The sequence below is a fragment of the Camelus bactrianus genome, chromosome 10, assembly GCF_048773025.1.
Source record: "Camelus bactrianus isolate YW-2024 breed Bactrian camel chromosome 10, ASM4877302v1, whole genome shotgun sequence".
NCBI lineage: Eukaryota > Metazoa > Chordata > Mammalia > Artiodactyla > Camelidae > Camelus > Camelus bactrianus.
In genome coordinates this window covers 8659962-8679038 of record NC_133548.1, presented here as the reverse complement: position 1 = coordinate 8679038, position 19077 = coordinate 8659962, and the positions used below count along the sequence as shown (strand labels likewise).

The following is a 19077-nucleotide window of genomic DNA, read 5'->3' as shown; positions in this document are numbered from 1 at the left end:
TCAGCATTATATACCCACTGCCACCCAAACCCCAACAGGTACTATTATCCTGGTTTTACTAAAGAAGAAACTAGGCTTAGCAGGAAGGCTATAGCTCAAGCGGAAGAGCACATGCTTAGCATGCACAAGGTCCTGGGTTCAAATCCCAGGTACCTCCTCCAAAAAATAAATACATAAATAAGAAAACCTAACTCCCCCCCCCCAAAAAAAAACTAGGCTTAAAAGAAGTCAAGGCACATAGCTAGTAAGGATTTCAGACTGAGGCACCGCCCTACCCACAGGTGCTATCCAGGGTACTCCCCACACTCTAGTGCCTCTCCCCCTCAGCCTCCCAAGCAACTAATCAGACACAGATTAGGAACAAGTTGCCCCTGGAGATTTAAGATAAGGAATAGGGTCTATTCTAAACGCCTTCCCTTTAGCTGCTTCCTCTGCCTCAGTTTTGTCCCTCCCGGCCTTCCAGGAAGGAGTCAGGCACATATAGAACTCAGAGGGTCTATTTATTAGGAAGGAGATGTCAGTGCTTTATCAAAGATGAGAGGTCAGAGAAAGATGGTGCGATAAAGGCTTCTCAGCCAGGACATTTCTTGGCCACAATGAGGACAGCAGAAGGCACAAGTCCTGAAGATGAAAGAAAACAGGTTTGAACCAAAAGATATTTGCCTTTTGCTCCTTCCCGCTCCCTACACCTCCCAATTCCTGGCCTCCCACCATCTCCACCAAGTCCCGTCTTTGCAACCCTTCCTTTCTCAGGCACGTCCCCTATTCCCCAAGTCCTGGTTTCTGATCCCACGTGTCATACCCAACTCCTGCAGAGGCCGCTCCATGTCAGCCTCTGAGAAGGCCCGCCGGGGGAAGCCACTGAGCAACTGCACAGGATCCTGGCCACCTCCTGGCTCCTCCCCACGGTGGAGCTCCACATAGAGCCTCACTGCTGCCAGCTGTTCCCGAGCCCGGAACGTCTGGGTCAGTGAAGTCCCATCTGGCAGCCTGACCTAGAGGGCAAGGGAGAGATCCAGTATTATGAGCGTCAAAACTGAGTGAGGTGCCTTAGTAACGAAAAGAAGAGAAAAGTTGGCTTCTCCTTCCTCTCAGAGAGACTGAACCAGCATAATTATTATTTAAAGGATCTAATGAACAACCATTTGTGCTTGGCTTTACTGAACATTGAAGAGAGAGGCCCCTGGCTCCCTCACAATTTAAGGTAAACAGGGACAAAACCATACAAAATATCTGGATAGACATTCCATCATGCAAACAGCTGTATAATAAACCAAATGAAAACATTACGAACAAGTAAAATGGCAACTGCTGAGAGAGCGGTATGGATTTAAATGAGACTAGGGCAAGTGAAATTGGATATCTTTCCTAAGAGCAGAAGAGGTAGGATTTCAAAAGTCATTTACGAAGAAGGGAGAGGTTTGGCAAAGGGAACATAACTGAAAAAAGCTCTGGATGGGGTGCCTTATATGCCAACTAAGGGGTCCCAGGAACGAGACAGGAATCAGAATCAGTACCTGTATGCGACACTGGTCATACTCCCGCTTCGTGGGAGGCTCCTGGCTGGGAGAGGAGGGAACAGGACCTGGCTCTGTTGCTGGTGGGGACGGCTGAGGACCCACAGTACCACCATACTGGAAGACAAAAGTGAAACCATCAGACGCTAAGCCCATCCTTTCCCTCTGCAGCTACAGATGGGGATTTACGAGCCCACCTACTTCATTACGCCCAGTCTCTTCTCCATAACCTACCTTCTTGGCTCTCTCTGCTTTGTCCCTCTCAATCTTTTCTCGGACTCTTTGTCTGGAACGCAGACAGGAAGAAAGTAGGTCAGACATTGACAATGTAAATCCTGACTCCTTTCTCATCTCTCAGCCAACACTCCCAGCATGCAGACCTGGCTGCTAACTCTTCAGCCTTTTCCCTCCTCCGCTCCTCAGCAGCCCGGCGCATCTCATCTTCCTGTAGCCGCTGTCGGGCAACTGTCAACTCTTGCCCTTGTCTCCTGCGCTGTCGTTCCCGTTCCAATGCCTCCCGCTCCTCTCTTTCTTCACGCTCCCGCTGCTTTTGGGCCACCAACTCCAACATCCTGTTTTGCAGAAAGGAAAGAGTTCAAGAGAAATGGACATAAATTGGGAAGGTGAGTTTGTAACAAGGGACTCAAAAAACAAAATCAGGAAACATGGTCCCCAAACAAATTAAAAAAACCAAAGTAACACCAAGAAAAAAGGCAGAGGGAATGTGGAAAGTTGCAGGTTCTTTGATCAGACTTGTGTACTGAGGAGAGGTGGAACGTGACCCTCAGAAATGTGAGATGGTTTCTTATACCTCTTAGTCTGTTCCTGTCTCTCCTCTTCACTCAAAACGGGTTTGCCTTCTCCCGCAGTAGGCCCTGGTCCTACAAACAAGCAGTCAGTATTATTACCCGTTTAACCTCCTCCTCAGGCCCTCCTGAATAATCACACTGTGTCCCTCAGTCAGGACCTTCAGGGCCACCTGGCTCCGAGGGGGTGGGTTCCCGTCCCAAGATATGTCCAAGGGGGGTCGCTAGTGGCTCGTCCACATCGGGGTCGTCTTCGTGCTCCATCAACCTAGCAAGGAAAGTCAGGAGAGAGGTTAAAGTTGAGGCTGCCCCTACTAGCAGTCCCCAGTCCCCTGCCACTCGGTCTGAGCGCTCACCAGTCCATCGCAGCCTCGATACCCTGGTTCCCTGTGAGGGTCAAAGCCTTCTCCCTGGGGGCAGAAACACCGTGAATAGCGCCCACGAGCCATGGCGATGGTCAGGCTGGGGCGTAGAACCTGAGGCCAGGCTGGGGTAAAGGCCTGGACAGGTCCCCCGGGGTTAGGGGGCTCCCTTACGCGCGTCCCCTGGGGAAGCCCATCTCGATGAGGCTCTCCAGAGCCGTCAGCTCCGCCATGACGCCGCCACCGCCGCTTCCGCGGGGACCTGGGGGTGGCAAGGAGAGCGGAGGGGGTCAGCGCGGGGTGCCCCCGGCCCGCACGCAATCCTGCCCCCGACGGCCCGGGCCCGGCGCTCCCTGACTCACCCGCTCCGGATCCGCCGCGGACACCGCGGAGAAGAAAGCCTAGGGGAAGCGGAAGTGGCCGAAACTGTTTGGGTCACGTGGAAGCGGACGTGGACGGGTGCCGCCGAGAGCCAGAAAACACAGGCCTGGCCCCTCTGTCCCGACCCCACGCGGACCCGGGCAGCCGCGCGTGGGGTCACAGGCGGGGAGGAGACCTCCCCCGACCCCAAGCCGGGGCGCCCGGCGGCGATGAAGAAGAAGGATGATGCCACCCTGAAACCCATGTCAGAATGAAGCCATCTGGCGGTATGGCCCCTTAGCGCAACCGGTTGGAAAGTTATTTAACGATGTTTATCAGGAGCCTTAGAACTGTGAGCACTCTGACCTGCTCAGCCTTTCAGGAGAATTGAGCCATCCTCCCCCTCACTGCCAAAGGAATCTTTGCAAAACACAGTATCTGATCCTGTCATCACCTCTCTGATTAAAACTTCTCCATGACATCCCAGTCACCCAGGAGGATACTTAAATGCTGGTAGTCTGGCTTCCTCCTACACTTTTTTTGTTAATGTCCCATCTGTAAAGTGAGGATAACAATAGCACCAGCCTTAGATGCCTAGCAAGACGACTATATTGTGTAATTGTTAGTGCGGAGTTCATCTCCCACCACTTCAGGGTAATCTGTGCAGATTGCAAAATAGGCCCTCTCCCTCTTCAGGGCCTTTGTATGTACCTGTCTGGGATGTCCCACCTCTTCTGTGGGCTTGCATAACTCCCATTTTGGGGGCTGGACTCCAGGTTTGTTTTCTAAGGGAAGCCTGCCTTGACCACCCCCTCTCCATCTCCCAGCTCCAGTGTTTACTCCATTAGCATTTATCCCCCTGCTGTGTAGTCTTGTTTATTACTTAGCTCTCCACCACTACCTAGGCTGTTAGGTCCCTTAAGTTAAAGCTCACTTTAAATGCTTATTAGGAGGCAGAGTAATAAGTTACTGATGATAATATACACATTAGAGACTGTTATGTGGTTAATGCATATTTAATCATCACAGCAATCCATATGATGTAGAAACTATTATTAGTCACAGGAAACAGAAAGATGAGATAATTTACTGAAAGTCACAGAGCTGGTAAGCAGCAGAGCTAGGATTCAAACCCATGCAGTGTGCATTCATCAGGCGGCTATGCTATGCTGCCTCTCCCTGGTAGAGTGAAGAGCATCAGTTTTGGAGTTAGGCAGTTTGGCTGAAATCCTTACTCAACTCCTTACTTGTAGCTTCAAACCATTCAGAACTTCAAACTTCTTATCTGCGAAAAGGTGAAACCATCTCTTGGAATCATTGTGATAGAGATTAAGTGAGAATGCATGTAAATCATATGATGAGAGAGTGGGGCCTCATTATTTGCAAATGAATAAATGCTGAGGAAATACAGAAATCAAAAGGCACAAAGTATTCACGGCAATGTGATGAGTGTATTCTAGATAACAAATGTATTCTTAATTTATTCTAGAGATCCAATAAAAGAATGTTTAAATTGTATAGTACTGCCTCTTTCACCTACTTCTGGGTAAGTACCCTATGGAAATACACACAATGTGAGGATACACCAATAAACAAGGATGTCCAGAGCAAACATGGAAGGCAACTTAAATGTTCCAACAAAGAGCTATGGCTACTCTCAGTTAAGGAGCATCCTACTATGCAAAGTTATGCAGCCTTTCACATAACTAAGGAGGCTATGATTTACCAACATGGAACATTGTCCATAATACAGTGAATGAAAAAGGAAAATATTTGCTTTGCATGGAGGAAGATTTACTTTGCTATAGGCAGTTACCTCTTGAGAAGGAGGGGAACTTTCATATTATCCTCTTCAGTTTTATTTGTATGTTACTTTTATAATTTAAAAAAGTTATAAGACCAGTAAGAGTGAGGAGTAAAGTCTGTTGCAATTTAGACTTTTCTACATCCAGTTAATTTAAAAATAAACTCAAAAGTATGTATACTACTCTGAAAAATAGGTATGTGGACAGGGAATTGAAAGGGATCATGAAAAATGAAAATATCTTCCTTTTCCTTTAATGTTGTTATAGTGGATGTACAATAAACACAAAGGGGGGCAGAGGGAACCCCTTATTGTATTATTATTGTTGTTGTTGTTGTTATATTTTTACTAGCAAAAATGCAAGCTTGTCCCTGACAGCAGCTTTCACCATCCTTCTCCACCCTAGGTCAGTCATTTATTTCTACCCTCCTTTGACACAGGTGGATTCTAACTCAGGCGTGCATATCCTCACCATCTAAACAAAAGGCAGGAGACGTCTCCCATCCCTCAGCAGCTTATTCTCAAACCCCACTGAAGCCACCCCTAGCGGTAGAGCTCTTTTGAGGGTGTAGGATAGGGGTCGACTAGCTGTAGCCAGCGGGCCAACTCTGGCTACAGTCTGATTTGTAAGGCCCAAGAGTTAAGAATCATTTTTACATTTTCAAATGGGTTACATGATTATATAAGTACCCACAGGATAGCTTCGATTTTATCCCGTGGGACGGCAAAGCCTAGATCATTTACTATACGGTCCCTTAAGGAAAAATGTGCTGACCTTCTCTATGCCTCCTAAATACTCAGCTCACGAACTGAGCGTAAAGTCTGGAATGAACCAGCTCTTGGCCCAGCATTGACTCAGCGAGGGCCCGGCGCCCGGCCGTCCGGGCTGCGTGGGCCTCAGCGGGCGGCCACCTCCCCCCGCAGCGGCCTTGGGCTCGGCTTGGCCTCAGAGCCCCCTGCGGTTCTGGCGGCCTCGGCGGGGGCAGCCCCAGCGGTCGCGCAGGCAGAAGTGCCAGACCAGGGCGGAGCAGCTGAGCAGGGCCAGCGCCGAGCCCACGCCCACGGCCGCGTGCAGCACTGTGAGCGGCCGCGGCGGCACGGTCAGCCGGCCGCAGGGCCCGAAGGCTGGGCCGCCCGCGCTGTCGAGGCCCCGGCTCTGGGGCCCGGGCACGCTGCTTTCTCCGGCCGCGTTGGCGGCCACCACGCAGACGACGTACGCGCCCCCGGGCTTCAGGCCCTCCAGTTCTGCTTGGCGGACCGTCGAGTTGAGGTGGGGGCCCTTCTGCGGAGCCGCGCCGCCTTCCCAAAGCAGCAGCCAGTACTGGTGGACCGGGGAGAAGGGGGCGCACCAGTGCACCACGGCGCGGCCGACCTCGGCCTCCACGCGCACTTCGCCCAGGCGCGGCGGCTCGGGCGGCTGCGCTGCGCTGGAGAGGCCGGGGCACAGGCAGGCCGTCGGGCTGGCCCTCTGCAGCTCGTTGCAGGGCACCTGCAGGTGGCGGCAGCGGTCATAGTCACAGGGGACAGCCGGCAAAGGTGTCTTAGCTTTCTCGTCTTCTTCAGAGTCTCCGGCGGCCAAGGGCTGCGCCCTGGGAACCAAGGAGAAGGTGACAGCCAGGAGCCACAGAAGGCAGGGAGGGCGCGGCATGGAGTCTGGAAGGGAAGGAGATGAAGCGGTAAAGGCTGTTCAGCCCCCAAGCCTTGCAGGCCGCCTCCCTCAACAAAACCGCTAGGGACAGGGAAACACAAGGGAATGAGACAGACACCCATTTGGCTGCCAACTTGTGAACAGGAACAGCCTGTGTGCTTGGTTTCAAGCGAAAAAGAGTAAAATATGGTATGACCCGACAGAGAGAGGTGTGTGACCAGCAATGTGTGAAGCACTAGAAACAGTTAATGAATAAATAAAGGGCTGGGGGGGAGAAGAGGAGGAAATGATTTCTGCAGCCTAGGGAAGGAAGGTGGAATCGTTTTCAGTTGCCACACGGAATAGTGATCTAAGTAAAACAAGTACCAGTCCCAGGCACACGCAGAAACCCAGAAAGGAGATGGTAGTGAGAGAGGAGAGATGGAACACAGGGGCCCTGGAACCTTCCCTCCCTTCCCACCTGTTGAAGAAGTCCTGGTCCCTGCCAGTCCCCCACCTCCCTGTCTCCTCCCTGGCCCACGAGCCGTTCCTTACCAGCGGGTAGCCCTTGATGTAGTGAGGAGCAGGCTGAGGGTCCTGAGGGGTCTCCAGGAGCACAGGCTGCGTCCGCAGTCAGGTTTTGTCAGCGTCTTCAATTTCAGTTCTGTTTTGCTGAAAGCTTTTATACCCCTTAACTGTGATGTCACCACCTGGCCCCCCCTTCCTCTGCCCCCCTACCCCGTGAATGCCAAGAAGAGGGCTGGTCCATTTACAGGGCCTGAGTCACGGGGCCTGGGGTGGGGGAAGCCACATGCAGTGGTTTCAGCTGGAGGCCAGGATGCCTGGGTTCTGAAAGGAGAGTGGAATGTGGAAAGCAGCCAGGAGCTGAGAATCCAAAGGCTGAAGTCATGTGAGGGGATAAGGAGGGAAACATAAAGGACAGGGCTACCTGGCTGGTAACAGAGAGGAAAACAGCTGTGGACAGCACGGGGCCTGGTTTACAAAATGCTGTTTCGGTAAAAAAAAATCATACCACATCCATGGCAGTCATTTCCTGTCTTCTGCCTCCCAATGGACAGAGAAAGGGAGGGGTGCGGAGAATGATGTATCCCAGCTCTCCAGACCCGCCCTATGCTAGCTATCCCCCTCCCCAGAGGGAGATGAGAGTCACATGGATGCAGTGGGCAGGTTTCTGCTCCTTGGATTTCTTAGGCTGATGAATGGAAACAGCTGTGCCTAAACTATTCCAGGGTCAGGAGGCTTCCCCATTGGTAGCCCCTGACAAGACGAGCTCCTCCAATCAGGGGTCGGGGATGCCTGGGGAACACCAGATTTTCAGATGACCCTGAATCCGTTTCAAAGAGTCAGGGAAGCAGCTGGCACGAAAATAGTTTATTGGGGAAGCCACGGGAAGGGAAAGGGGTCAGGTGGGAAAGGGCTGGAATGTGGCCACTCTGCCCTGGTCCTTTCAGGAACTGGAGCAAATGGGGCGCTGTCGGACAGTGCCTGCAGAGGGTTCAGAACTGCCCACGGTCTCTGGGGCAAGGGCAGGGGCAGAAGCAGGCAGGTTGGCCTCCGTCAGCAGAGCTGCATCTTCCCAGGAGCCTGAACCTGGGCCAGGGGAGGGAAAAACAAAATCCCAAATGGGAAATTAGATCACCAGGGGCCCCTGCCCCAACCTGGTGTGGCCACCTCTCTACCCACATGCCACCCCCAGCCCACCCAGGTCCTGCTGTCCCGCACTCACCGTCACTGGCCTCGGGCTCTAGCTCCTCCTCTCCACTCAGGGGCTGCTGATCTGATTTCTCCTCCTCACACAGCTGGCCCTCTGCAGCCCCAGAGGGGAGGCACAGGTCAGACTGGAGGAGGCTGCAGGGGAGGGCTGAGGAGGAGTCAGGAGGGAGGGAGGGAGGGCTGCTGCCCCGTACCTGGCCCCGAAGGATCTGCCTGGTTCTCACCATCCTCTGTAACAGGTGACAGCTGAGTGGACTCCTCCTGGCCTTGGGGCCCTGTGCCTCCAAAGGGGTAGAGGACAGGGCAGGGCTAGGGTGGCTGTGCCTGGATGGCAGGGCCCACTTCACCCTGTTCAGCCCTTCCCTTGAACTTCAGCTCAGTATATGAGCTTCTGAAGCCTCATACTGGATGGCGCAGGAGCCCCCGCTCACCCAGCCCTGAACCATCACCTTTACCTGGCTGAGAGGCAGAGATCCTTCGCTGGCCTTCCTTTCGGGAACTGTCCCTTTTTCGGATGTTCACCTGTGGAGTGAAAACTCCTGAGCAGCAAGGACTGCTTTCCCTCACTAGTGATCAGGGCCCTTCTGCCCCAGCCCCCAACACGCCCCTGCCCACTCCCCAGTCAAAGAAAGATCATGAAGGGGAGAGGAAGGGGGTCCTTTGCGACCTGTAAAGAGAAGCGGTGCCGGGGCCAGATGCCCCCCCACACCCACTGCATGTAGCTGAAGAGCACGATGACGCTGAGGAAGGTGAAGTTGCTGGCGACGCCGATGAAGGCGCACGTCACTGGGAAGTTGTACAGCAGGTACCTGAGGCAGCAGTAGGGACAGGAAGGGAGCAGTAATTACCCTGTCACCGGAGAGCACCGGCCTTCTCATTTCCCAGAAATAACTTCCAGGGCAGGTCACAAGTTTGGTGTAGCCGGCCTCCACCCTCTGCCTCCCACCCACTAAGCAGTTATTCTCTACCCTGGCTGCGCATGACCTTTTCCCAGGGTGCTTTCAAAGAGTCTGCTGGCCAGAGATGAACCTAACAAATCCCAGTTCAGTCAGCCTGGGGGTGGGGCCCAGGCATCAGCATTTTTTAAAAGCTCCCCAGGGAGCTAATGTGCTGATATGTGGCCAGGGTTGAGAATCTGTGGCCTAAGGAAAACCTGCCGCCTCTGCTTAGGCCCCTCTAACACTTAAGCACAGGCCCCAGGAGAGCTGCCGGGGCCTGGTCGGCGGCGCTGCCTCACCTGAGCCCAGTGAAGTGGGCGTGGATGCGCAGGTAGGCTCCGTATAGCTGGATGCGCCTGCTGTGGATCTCGATGATGGCCCCGGTGGTCGGCACATACTGCGGGCGGGGAGGGGGCGCAGAGGTGGAGGGACAGCAGCGTCAGGCCTGGATCCTGCTGCTGTCACTCTTACGAGCCCAATCTGAGGCCCGCCTCCAGCCTCTGTTGCTGTCCTTCCTAACCAAGCCCAGAAGTTCCTCAGGTAAAATTCTGGGCTCATGGAGAGGGCTGTCTCCCAGTCCTCCTTCCCCCCTTACCGAGTTCTCTCTGTATTCTGGGTATAGTTCCACCTCCAGGACCTGCTTCTGCTCTGCAAAGCCAAACAGCAGGAGGCTGGAGAAGACCAGAGTGTCCAACATCTGGAGCAGGTCCGAGCGGTAATGCAGCATCACCTGCCAGGGCCAGGAGGGAGAGGCTAGGGCAGGGTACCCACCCCTCAACCACCCCTGAGCAGGCTGTGAAGGCTGATTCCTCCTCAGGGCCCCGGCTCTCCCACTTTCTTTTCCTCCCATGCCTCCAAACCCCAAATCTTTTTTTTAAATTGAACTATAGTCAATCTACAATGTTGTGTTAGTTTCAAGCATACAGCATAGTGATTCAGTTACACATACATACATACATACATATTCCTTTTCATATTCTTTTTCATTATAGGTTATTACTAGATATTGAATGTAGTTCCCTGTGCTATACAGTGGGTAGGAACTTGTTCCAAACCCCAAGTCTTGACCCAACCATTGCAAACTCTTGAGTGACATCCCTGCCCTGCCCTACCGGACCACTTATCTCCATACCAATACAACAAAGCCTTCTCTTCTGAGAAACCTTCCTAGGTGAAGCCCAACACTGTCTCTGATCTACCTTTCCCCCAAATGGTTCTGTAATCCAGAAGGGACTGTACGTCTCAGTGTACCATCTGAAGGCTTTATCCCATGTGGACATTCGGGGATTTGCTTCATGATATGGTTCTGTTGACAATTAAGAATGGAGTCTAACATTTATTAAACACCCACTATGTGCTAATAAGCACTTTACATTTCCTCATTGAATCCAAGCTAGTCTTGCTGTGAGTTACTAGTATACTATTTATAATATTTTATAACCAAGAGTTAAGTAAGTTGGCCCTCAGCTAGCATGTTTCCAAGTGAGGATTCAAGGCCAGGTCTGCCTGGTTCCAAATAAGCTCCTGTTTTCAGGGAGGCTCTATTCTTTAGACTTTACCCCAAAGCTGGACATGCTAATCAGGTATCTGGGGGCATCTGTCTGGTTTGGTAAACTGGCTCTTGCCTATCCCGATGTGCCCAAGACTTCAGAGCTAGGATGCTTTCTCCTGCAGCCCTACCCAGATACTCTGACATTGCTCATCATTCTCCACACCCTCCCAGACAGGCCGTGAATACTTACGGAGCGTGAAGAGGTGGAGATGATTCGGCCGCCTCTGGTGTAGCATGAAATGGTGACCAAGAACATGCCCAGATCTTGATTCACACGAGACTCTGGCAGCTCAAGCTCTAAGGTAATGCGGTATGGCTGGCCATACATCAGCACCTGCCCAAGATAGCCCCCATCTCTTTTCAAAAAAAGGTTTTTTTTAATGACACTGGCCCTGTTCCACCTCCCCCCATCCTTCCAAATACTCTGCCACAACCCTGGCCATTAGAAACACAGGCCTGTCAAACTCTCTCATCCCAAGAAGGTGCTGCCCTCTTCTGGTGGCTGGACTCCTCCCACTTCTGAACTCTTCCGTGTCCTGTCTGCTCTTCTGAGTCACTCTGTTCCAGAAAGTCTGTGCCACATTTCTTTTCCAAAAGTGAACTGTCATGTTGCCAACTGGGCCATCTGTGACTCAGGCCTCTGTCTCCGTGAGGCCATCCTCCCAGGTCCAGCCTATCTTTACTCACATTGTTAATTAACCAAGTGCCAAAAGCACTCACCCTCTCTCTAGCCAGCTCTCGCACAATTTCTGTCGCTCCAGACCATCTTTATGTCATTCCGGGTCCCTTATCTTGGTTCTGTTGGTAGAACCCTGAGACACATAGTGGGAAGGCCTCTTCACTGAGATTAACCTCATAACGTTATCAATTTGCCACCAAACATATCCCAGTTTTTCCTGACCAGTCCTATATTCCTCTAATCCTATATTCAATCCTGCTTGTCCTGTAGCATGACCCCCTCAGGGTGATACCTAAGGATCACAGGGGTGATGGTGAAGCTTTTGGTTTTAACCAAAGAGGGAATGGATTACGAAAAAAAAGTTTAAAAACACTGCCATAACCCATATTGACCTGGCTCCAAAATCTGGATATGGCTATGAGGGTACTTTGAGCATTTTATCCCTAGTGTAAAAAAGAAAACCACTGATCAAAGTCTTTCTTTTCACAGATTCTTATTTTCAGTTTGAATTATCTCTTGGGAGAAAAATGGATTCCATGAGATTCCTACCCTCCTGTAGAGGCCAGGTGAATCTAAGCCAGTTGTTTCACTGAATTCTTTGAAACAGTGAAATAGGTATTTCTCTGGCTGGGCAGGAGGGATATGGGGAGTGACTGCTAGCTAGCATGGATTTCTTTTTGGGTGATGAAAATGTTCTAATATTGATTATGGTAATGGTTACTCAACTCTGAATATACTAAAAGTGACTGCACTAGGCATTTTGAATGGGTGACTTGTATAGTATGTGAATTCTATCTCAATAAGAATTTATATACATCTTTTCTTTTTAAGCCAGTAATTCTGTCCAAATAAACGTCATCTCCTCCAAGGGGATCTACAGACTCTTAACACCAGAACCTTGTGGCTGGCTCCTGCCTTTGTTCACACTTGTCTGTCTGCTGGGCAGATTTACCCTCTTCTTCTTATTCCCTGCACAGTACTCACTCTTCCTTACAGGATCCACTTTGAGCCTCACCATCTCCATAGTCTCACACTGATCCCTCTAATTCTTCAGATTCTTCTGAAATACAGAAGCTGCATCTTTGCTACTTCATGCAGTATATAGATTTCTGTAAATTCTGTAAGCTCCTTGAAAGCAGGACTACATCTTGTACTTCTAGCAAGGTGTTACACAGAGTGAACACACTACTTCATTCATTCAAAAATGTTCACTACAAATGACCAAATGATCAACCTGCTTTAATTATCAGGGACTTGGGCCTCATCCTTCATCTTTTCCTTCCTTCCTCATCCAGCAACCTGGCACCCGATTGTTCTGGCTCCTTGCATCACCATTATGATCTACAATGGGCAGCCACATAGCTGCATGCACCATCCCAGGTGCAGATGTACTGTGGCTTTGTTTCCAACTTTCTCTCAATATATTCCATTTATTATTATTATTATTATGACACAGAAACACGCTGAACCAGTGTTTTCATAGAACATACTGTAATCACCTCCAAGTTATTTTCCTGAGTAGCAGAACTAAAATGATAAATCTCTGCCTTGCAATGCCTAACATTCCACCTCACCACTTTGAAATCTCCATCTGGGACCCAATCATCCAACCAGTAAGTGTTCCTGATAGTGTATGGCTCCCTGGTGGTAAACTGGAAGATGTCGCAGGATACAGAGTCTCCCAGATTATTTATATTGTCAAGTAAGGCCAGTCTGCACACCAACCCAGGAGACCCCAGACTCTCCCTTCAGAGTGACCATTTATATCTATCCTATGTTTTCTATCTCTAGGTCAATATCCTCCCAGGTATGACTTTTTTTTCTTTCTGAGTTCGAGATTTGCAGATACTATTACCAAGGATGACTTTTGAAAAGTTATTTTCAAATGCTTTTTAAATTCTTAGTAAATCTGACCACTGATTACTTCTCATTGCATTGCTGACTGACAACTCAAAAAACCCTGGTGATAAGAAATACTGCTAATCCTTCAAGGTCCTTTTGAAGTGTTCTGGGATCCTACCCTTTCTCGGAGCCTCCACCAGCTTGCCTACTAGAGGATGCATTCCCATCCTGCATTTCCCAGGGTTTCCAGGTTTGCTGGTCATACTGGCATCTGGCCAGTCCTCTGGCACAGTACCCTGTGTAATGGCAGGTTACACATAACTGTCAACAGTTTCATAATTTAACATACTTTCAAAACTCTTGGGTGGATTCCATCCTGGTTCAGTGAAATAGCTGATCTGTTAATTTAGGTTCCTTTAGATCTAAAACATACCTCATCTAGTAGATATGGCCTGGCTGAAACAGTTTAAGAAGGAAAACACTGCTAACGTCTGCTGCAGTAAAGAATAATCCACACAATTCATTTGGACTTTAATTTTTCTGTAACCTCCCTTTTCTTGAAAGCCTTCCTCTTAGTCTCTATTACTCAGTCCCTTATCTCCAGGTCTTTCTTAAGCCTTCCTATTTCAAGTCATCAAAGCTCTAATGAAACTTCTCTTCAGCTCCCATACTCACCCGATCACGGCCGCCCTTAACCAGTGAGACATTGGCAACAGGGAAGGAGCAAAGTAAGGAGGTGGAGGAATCACAGTCGGTCCTAAATGAGAATGGGGATGATACTCTGCTAAGTGGTCTGCATCGCTCCTTGGCCCCTGGGGCTCCCCTTCCTGCCCCCATCCCTTCTTCCAGAACAGGCACCCTTCTCTCTGTTACAGAGAGAAATGGAGAAGAAATGCAGTCAGGAGATTCAAGATACCAAAATATTCTTTAATTCTCTTCCTGCTACTTGAGTTTATTTCCTCTCATTAGAGCAGACACTCTTAAATGGGAATTTATGGACACTTAGTTGAACAGTTTCAGACTCACTTGGGGCGCTTGATAAAAAATGCAGGTTTCTGGGTCCCACCCTACCAGATTCTGATTCAGTAGTTCTGGTCTGAGGCCTTGTTTGAGAAAATTCCTCCAAAGGGATCCACAGATTGTCTTTAAGAGGCTCATGAACCCTCTCAAATTGTAAGCAAAGTTGCACATGGGCATGTATATAGGTTTTTATGGCAGGAAGGGCCATAGTTTTCATGAGATCCATGCTTCCTTAAAGTTTAAGCAGCTCTGCCTTGGAAATTACAGCTCATGACCAGAGACACAGGATAGGAGAAAAAAAAACTCTGGGCCACTGATAATAGTGCCCTTGTCACCACCTCTTGATTGGTCCTGTAGTCATTATTATAAGGGGAGAGAATTTGGCAGGGTCTATAAAATGCGAAGGAATTGAGGCCCCAGGCAAGAAGTAGGACTCTGGGAGTTTATGTACCCAGTCACCTTGTTTTCATAATTTCTCTAGGAGTGGGAGGAAGTAATATAAAAGGTGAATTGCTGCTTTCCTAGTAACTCCTCTACTGAAGGCCAGGTTAGTTCTGAGATGACCCAAGGGGCTGGGTTGGCTCAGTAGTCTACCATGCCTTGAGAGAGGTCTGATCCAGCCTAAATAGAGCTGACCCTCATGACAGTCTAGGGGAGGGATTTTTCTCTTCTTTTTAACAAGATTTCAGTAACCAGAGATAGGACTAGCACCCTAGATCCCTACCAGCCCAGATCTGCCCCAAACTCAGGCTGTGAAAGAAGTCATATAAGCACACTGGGCTCAAGTTTCCTCCTCTGTAAATAAGGGGGTTGAACTGAATAAGCTCTAAGGGTCCTTGCAACAATTCTCTCACAGGATTCTTCTACCTTGATAGAAGACCCCTCTCACCTGTAGTAGAAATGCACAGGGCTGAGGTGGCTGACTGTCGGCATGTAGGAATAGTAGAAGGAGCCATAGAGGAAGACAGACACCCAGAGCAGGAGGAGGATGGTACAGAACAGCACCCCAAACTGCAGCAGCAGCTTGCGGGCACGGCCTGCCAGGACGTGGCCCATCTCCTGGGCCCACAGTAAGGCAGGTACTGGTGGGTCATTGACCATGTTGGGGAGTGCAGGGGGTCTGGCCCCGGGTTCAGGCCTTGAGTTCCTAGGTGTTCTGCCACCTGGACGCCACCCCTGGCCATGGGATGAAGCAGCTGGTGGTTCCTGGAAAAAGACAGAGATGGGGAAAGAATGGCTCCTTTCATGGGGCAGGTGAGGACAAAAGGGACAATCTTACTGGACTGGCTTTGAGGAATCAGATAGCAAGACATAGCAAAGTCTTTGTTTCTGAGGGCCTTTCTCCAACTGATTGCGTTTCTCAGCCAGTTATCCCTTCCTTTTCCTTCACTGTGCTCTGTCCCAAGTGCTAGGGTTCCTCAGTTGAATTCGTCTTCCGGTTACCTGGTTCTGGAACAGACCACCTTAATACTCATTCATAGCAATATATAACATATAAAGAATGAGCACCTTAGTATTCTTCCAAGGCGGTTTTACACACACGACGACACTGATGCCACACTACGAGGTGGTTGCACGGAGAGAATGCGCGACTTGCCTAAGGTCGCATAGCCGGACTCAAAGCCTCAGCGGGGCCACAAATGCCTCCGCCTGGAGCTCCGCTCGCTCCTGCGCCCCACACCGGCCAGCGTGTCCTGCCGACAACTGCCGCCCCTCGCCAGCCTCCTCCGGCTCGGGGGTGGGCGCGGCGCCTAGAGCCCTCACCCAACAGCACCACCACAGAATCCTGCAAGCTGCCGCCGCAGCTCTGCAGACTCACCAGCCGCACGCGCTGCTGCGGCAACGGCGAGAAGACACTTCCGCTCCCCGGGAAGGACCACCCCTTCCGCCGGCCGCTTTTGTAGCCCTGGGGGCGGGGCCTCTCCGGGGCGGGGCCCGGCGCAGGGGGCAGGGCCTTCCAGGCCGCTGGGTTCCCACCTCCTCGCGCCGGGCACTGTCCCTACGGTCCGTTACCCTCCGGTTACCAAGACCAAAGGGGACAGGGGCCTCCCTCCAGCCCCCAAGATTTGCCCCAGGGCATGCTGTGAGTCAGCTGCATCTCATCAGCCAGCTCCTCGAGACCCTCCGCCCAAACCTTCACTACCGGCCATTTAACCCCCGGAAAGGAGGAGAGGCCAGCATCCAGCAGGCGCTGCTTTTTATTGCCCACAGCTCCTTGAACCTGCAGGCGTCCAAGGCAGAGCGCATTCCCCCCAAGAACGTTGCAATCTGTGGGTACCTGTGTATCTTGCGCGTTGCGTCGGCTATTCTCAGGCCTGTGTTTTGACTCCAGCTTTTACAATGCGTGATTGACAGCCTCCGACCCTAATTAGAGTTTGGCTCAGAGTCCCCACAGCGCATTATCTAAACTAGGTCTTGGCAGGTGGCACCTTCTATTTTGTATATGTGTATTCACCCCAAATAAAATCCTTCAGAGGATAATGTCAATGTTGTGTACATCTTTGTATTCCCCACAGCACTAAGCACAATATTTCAGGCGTGGGAGGCAATCTCTCAAACCAACACACACACACACACACACACACACACACCAGGAAGCCCATCTATTTCCAGAAACACCCACTGACTTTCCCCTACCTCTTCTTTGTCCGATTCTTTGATCTGGTCTCTGCATGTCTCTTTTCCTCCAGCTTCTCCTTCTTCTCTTTGGTCTACCATTTCTTTAGACATCTTCCTGATGGACCTCGTTGCCCCTGGATTTTCCACTTGTCACTTGTGGCTAGAATGTTAAGTGGTGATCTAGAAGCTGATACCTGTAGCCCATCATATTTTCCTGGATATGGAGAATGAAGGGTCCCTGGGAGAGAAACGAAGATTCAGACGCTAAATGCTGTGTCAGAGTAGCGGGAGGAGGGGAGGAGGGGGGCGACTGCCCAGCTGATGTCAGATTTTCAAATGAGCAGGGTCTCCCGCAGCCAGTACGGACTCCAATGCAGGGGCTGTCACAGGTCCAGACCACCCCATTTGAGGGGGTAGTCTGCCTGGGTCTCAGCTCCTTCCAGCTGCTTTGGGGAGGGCTCTAGCCCAGACTCAGGATGCCTGCAACACGGGAGGGACAGGTAGTGAGACAGTAACAGTGGGGGTGTGCACAGGGGCTGTAGGCAGCAGCCCAGCTCCCCCACTGGTCAGACAGTTGGTATGCTCCAGGATCTGAGCAGCTCCTTCTAGCATCCTTCATCCTTCAGGTACCAGCCATCTGGGCAGTGCTTGAGCTGCAGAAACTGGGACCAGCCCTGGATTCTACCTGACCCTCCCCAGTAGCCTTCTCTGTATTAGCTGCTTCTGCTGCTGCGTCAGATACTTTCAACTGCAACTCCCTGCAAGGTGGGGCACTCATCTCAGGCAGAAGGTTTTGGTGCACCCCACTGATCCTACTCCTGAGGGCTGCCGCTGCCTGTGGGCTCAGGTGAGTAGGGAGCATCTTGATTTTCTCCTTTTGGGGCTCAAGGGGGCAGATGGGGGTTTTGTGCCCTCAGCAGGGTGGGGCTCTTTCTAGCTGGGGTTTTCACAGCTGGGTACACACATGCCTTGAAGGGCTATAAAGCCTTAAATCATTTGGATGTTTAATGATCTGTGGCCCAGGCCATGTAGGAATTTGGGGAGCATCTCATCCCATCTTTCCATTTCCGTAGCTGAGGAAGACAGGGATGGAAAAGATCATAAGAGGGGGGTAAAATATTGGGGCACATGACCCAGCCTTGTGAAGGTTGGTAAGGAGTAAGCACGAAAAGGGGCCTTCAGCTGAGACTGTGCCCAGACCCCATAATGTTCTGAGCTGTCTCTCTTTTCTTCAGGATGAAAGGGGAGACCCCTGTGAACAGCACTATGAGTATTGGGCAAGCCCGCAAGATGGTGGAACAGCTTAAGATTGAGGCCAGCTTGTGCCGGATTAAGGTGGGTGGGATCCTGGATCACATCAGTTGGCCCAGGTGTATTGTAGGTTCCCAGACCTCGGGATAAGAGATACTTTCTTTCCTTGACTCCCTGAGATCAGGGGAGGAGTCTTGGGATCTATAAGGAGAGCTGGCCCCAGGCCTCTGTGGGTGATGAGGGAAGAGAAGACTGTCCTAAGGAGCCCGAGAGATGACAAAAGATAACCTATTTGGGGAGGGAGGCTGCAGTCCATTTTCAGGGTTTCTGCCTGACAATTCCCCTCCTGACTGTGCCCCAGGTGTCCAAGGCAGCAGCAGACCTGATGACTTATTGTGATGCCCACGCCTGTGAGGACCCCCTCATCACCCCTGTGCCCACTTCGGAGAACCCCTTCCGGGAGAAGAAATTCTTCTGTGCCCTCCTCTGAGCTGTCCTGTCCCTCCTCATAACTCTTCATCTTTCCCTCACCCCAGCCCTTCCTTACTTAGGTCAGTAGCTATAATGAGCTCCTGAGGGTCCCTGAATCCCATCCTTAGCCCTGGCCCAACCCTGTGAGGTTATCTGAAGCACAAAGCCCTCCCTCACCTATCTGCCGTCCCCATTTCCTCACCCACTAACCAGACCCAGAGCACCCCCTAACTCGGGGCACCCTTAGTTCCATCCCCAGAAGGGCTGTCAAACTGCCAGCATCCTGCCCGCTTCCCTCTGTGACCCGGTCAGACAATGGAGAGAGGGATGGCTCTCAGTCTCACCTGGAGCTATTGGAAGGGCAAAGCCATTTGAAGAATAAAGTCATACAGTCTCAGAGGACAGCTCCTGTGTTAGCGTTCTTGGGGGAGAGGATCATCAGTCAATAGATGTGGTGGTGGGTGCGGCAGGTAGAAAGGCTTGCCATAACCAGAG

General features: G+C 51.1%; 4 protein-coding genes across 11 annotated transcripts; 1 reads left to right on the top strand and 3 right to left on the bottom strand.

Annotated features, from left to right (window-relative positions):
* Nucleotides 1–481: 481 nt before the first annotated feature.
* Nucleotides 482–3120, bottom strand: UBXN1 (UBX domain protein 1). 2 transcript variants are annotated; one of them, XM_010956439.3, is made up of 10 exons: nt 3048–3120; nt 2860–2947; nt 2680–2733; nt 2497–2591; nt 2329–2398; nt 1898–2089; nt 1752–1803; nt 1518–1634; nt 803–995; nt 482–621 (listed from the first exon to the last, which is right to left on the bottom strand). In XM_010956439.3, exons 2-10 carry the CDS (start codon nt 2916–2918, stop codon nt 572–574), a joined length of 882 nt encoding a protein of 293 aa, XP_010954741.1. In that variant the 5' UTR covers nt 2919–2947; nt 3048–3120; the 3' UTR covers nt 482–571. The 2 variants fall into 2 exon arrangements, with proteins under 2 accessions (XP_010954741.1, XP_010954740.1); XM_010956438.3 differs by having other exon boundaries at nt 2485–2591; nt 3048–3116.
* A 922-nt stretch (nt 3121–4042) lies between these two features.
* Nucleotides 4043–7703, bottom strand: LRRN4CL (LRRN4 C-terminal like). Its single transcript, XM_074371882.1, has 2 exons — nt 7032–7703; nt 4043–6502 (listed from the first exon to the last, which is right to left on the bottom strand). The coding sequence occupies exon 2, from the start codon at nt 6495–6497 to the stop codon at nt 5796–5798; it is 702 nt and encodes a 233-aa protein (XP_074227983.1). The 5' UTR covers nt 6498–6502; nt 7032–7703; the 3' UTR covers nt 4043–5795.
* A 150-nt stretch (nt 7704–7853) lies between these two features.
* BSCL2 (BSCL2 lipid droplet biogenesis associated, seipin) lies at nt 7854–19066 on the bottom strand. 7 transcript variants are annotated; one of them, XM_010956443.3, is made up of 12 exons: nt 18927–19066; nt 16879–17098; nt 15131–15447; nt 13897–13978; nt 10891–11034; nt 9744–9878; nt 9448–9545; nt 8878–9019; nt 8666–8732; nt 8405–8491; nt 8224–8304; nt 7854–8087 (listed from the first exon to the last, which is right to left on the bottom strand). In XM_010956443.3, exons 2-12 carry the CDS (start codon nt 16969–16971, stop codon nt 7945–7947), a joined length of 1389 nt encoding a protein of 462 aa, XP_010954745.1. In that variant the 5' UTR covers nt 16972–17098; nt 18927–19066; the 3' UTR covers nt 7854–7944. The 7 variants fall into 7 exon arrangements, with proteins under 7 accessions (XP_010954745.1, XP_010954747.1, XP_074227978.1 ...); XM_010956445.3 differs by having other exon boundaries at nt 8405–8485; XM_074371877.1 differs by having other exon boundaries at nt 8405–8495; nt 8667–8732.
* On the top strand, nt 16282–18986 carry GNG3 (G protein subunit gamma 3). The gene is made up of 4 exons (XM_010956441.3): nt 16282–16511; nt 17487–17707; nt 18096–18195; nt 18473–18986. The coding sequence occupies exons 3-4, from the start codon at nt 18097–18099 to the stop codon at nt 18599–18601; spliced, it is 228 nt and encodes a 75-aa protein (XP_010954743.1). The 5' UTR covers nt 16282–16511; nt 17487–17707; nt 18096; the 3' UTR covers nt 18602–18986.
* Nucleotides 19067–19077: the final 11 nt, after the last annotated feature.

Excerpts from the sequence above, each read along its gene's own strand:
- UBXN1 (XM_010956438.3), bottom strand. The coding sequence starts at position 2,918 with ATGGCGGAGCTGACGGCTCTGGAGAGCCTCATCGAGATGGGCTTCCCC. Across the intron at positions 2,734-2,859 it reads GGCTTCCCCAGGGGACGCGC|GGAGAAGGCTTTGACCCTCA; the intron begins GTAAGGGAGCCC and ends TTCTGCCCCCAG. Across the intron at positions 2,399-2,484 it reads GGAGCCAGGTGGCCCTGAAG|GACCAGGGCCTACTGCGGGA; the intron begins GTCCTGACTGAG and ends GCTTGTTTGTAG.
- LRRN4CL (XM_074371882.1), bottom strand. The coding sequence starts at position 6,497 with ATGCCGCGCCCTCCCTGCCTTCTGTGGCTCCTGGCTGTCACCTTCTCC.
- BSCL2 (XM_074371877.1), bottom strand. The coding sequence starts at position 16,971 with ATGTCTAAAGAAATGGTAGACCAAAGAGAAGAAGGAGAAGCTGGAGGA. Across the intron at positions 9,546-9,743 it reads CAGAATACAGAGAGAACTCG|TATGTGCCGACCACCGGGGC; the intron begins GTAAGGGGGGAA and ends CCCCGCCCGCAG. Across the intron at positions 8,733-8,877 it reads GGCACCGCTTCTCTTTACAG|GTGAACATCCGAAAAAGGGA; the intron begins GTCGCAAAGGAC and ends TTCACTCCACAG.
- GNG3 (XM_010956441.3), top strand. The coding sequence starts at position 18,097 with ATGAAAGGGGAGACCCCTGTGAACAGCACTATGAGTATTGGGCAAGCC. Across the intron at positions 18,196-18,472 it reads CCAGCTTGTGCCGGATTAAG|GTGTCCAAGGCAGCAGCAGA; the intron begins GTGGGTGGGATC and ends ACTGTGCCCCAG.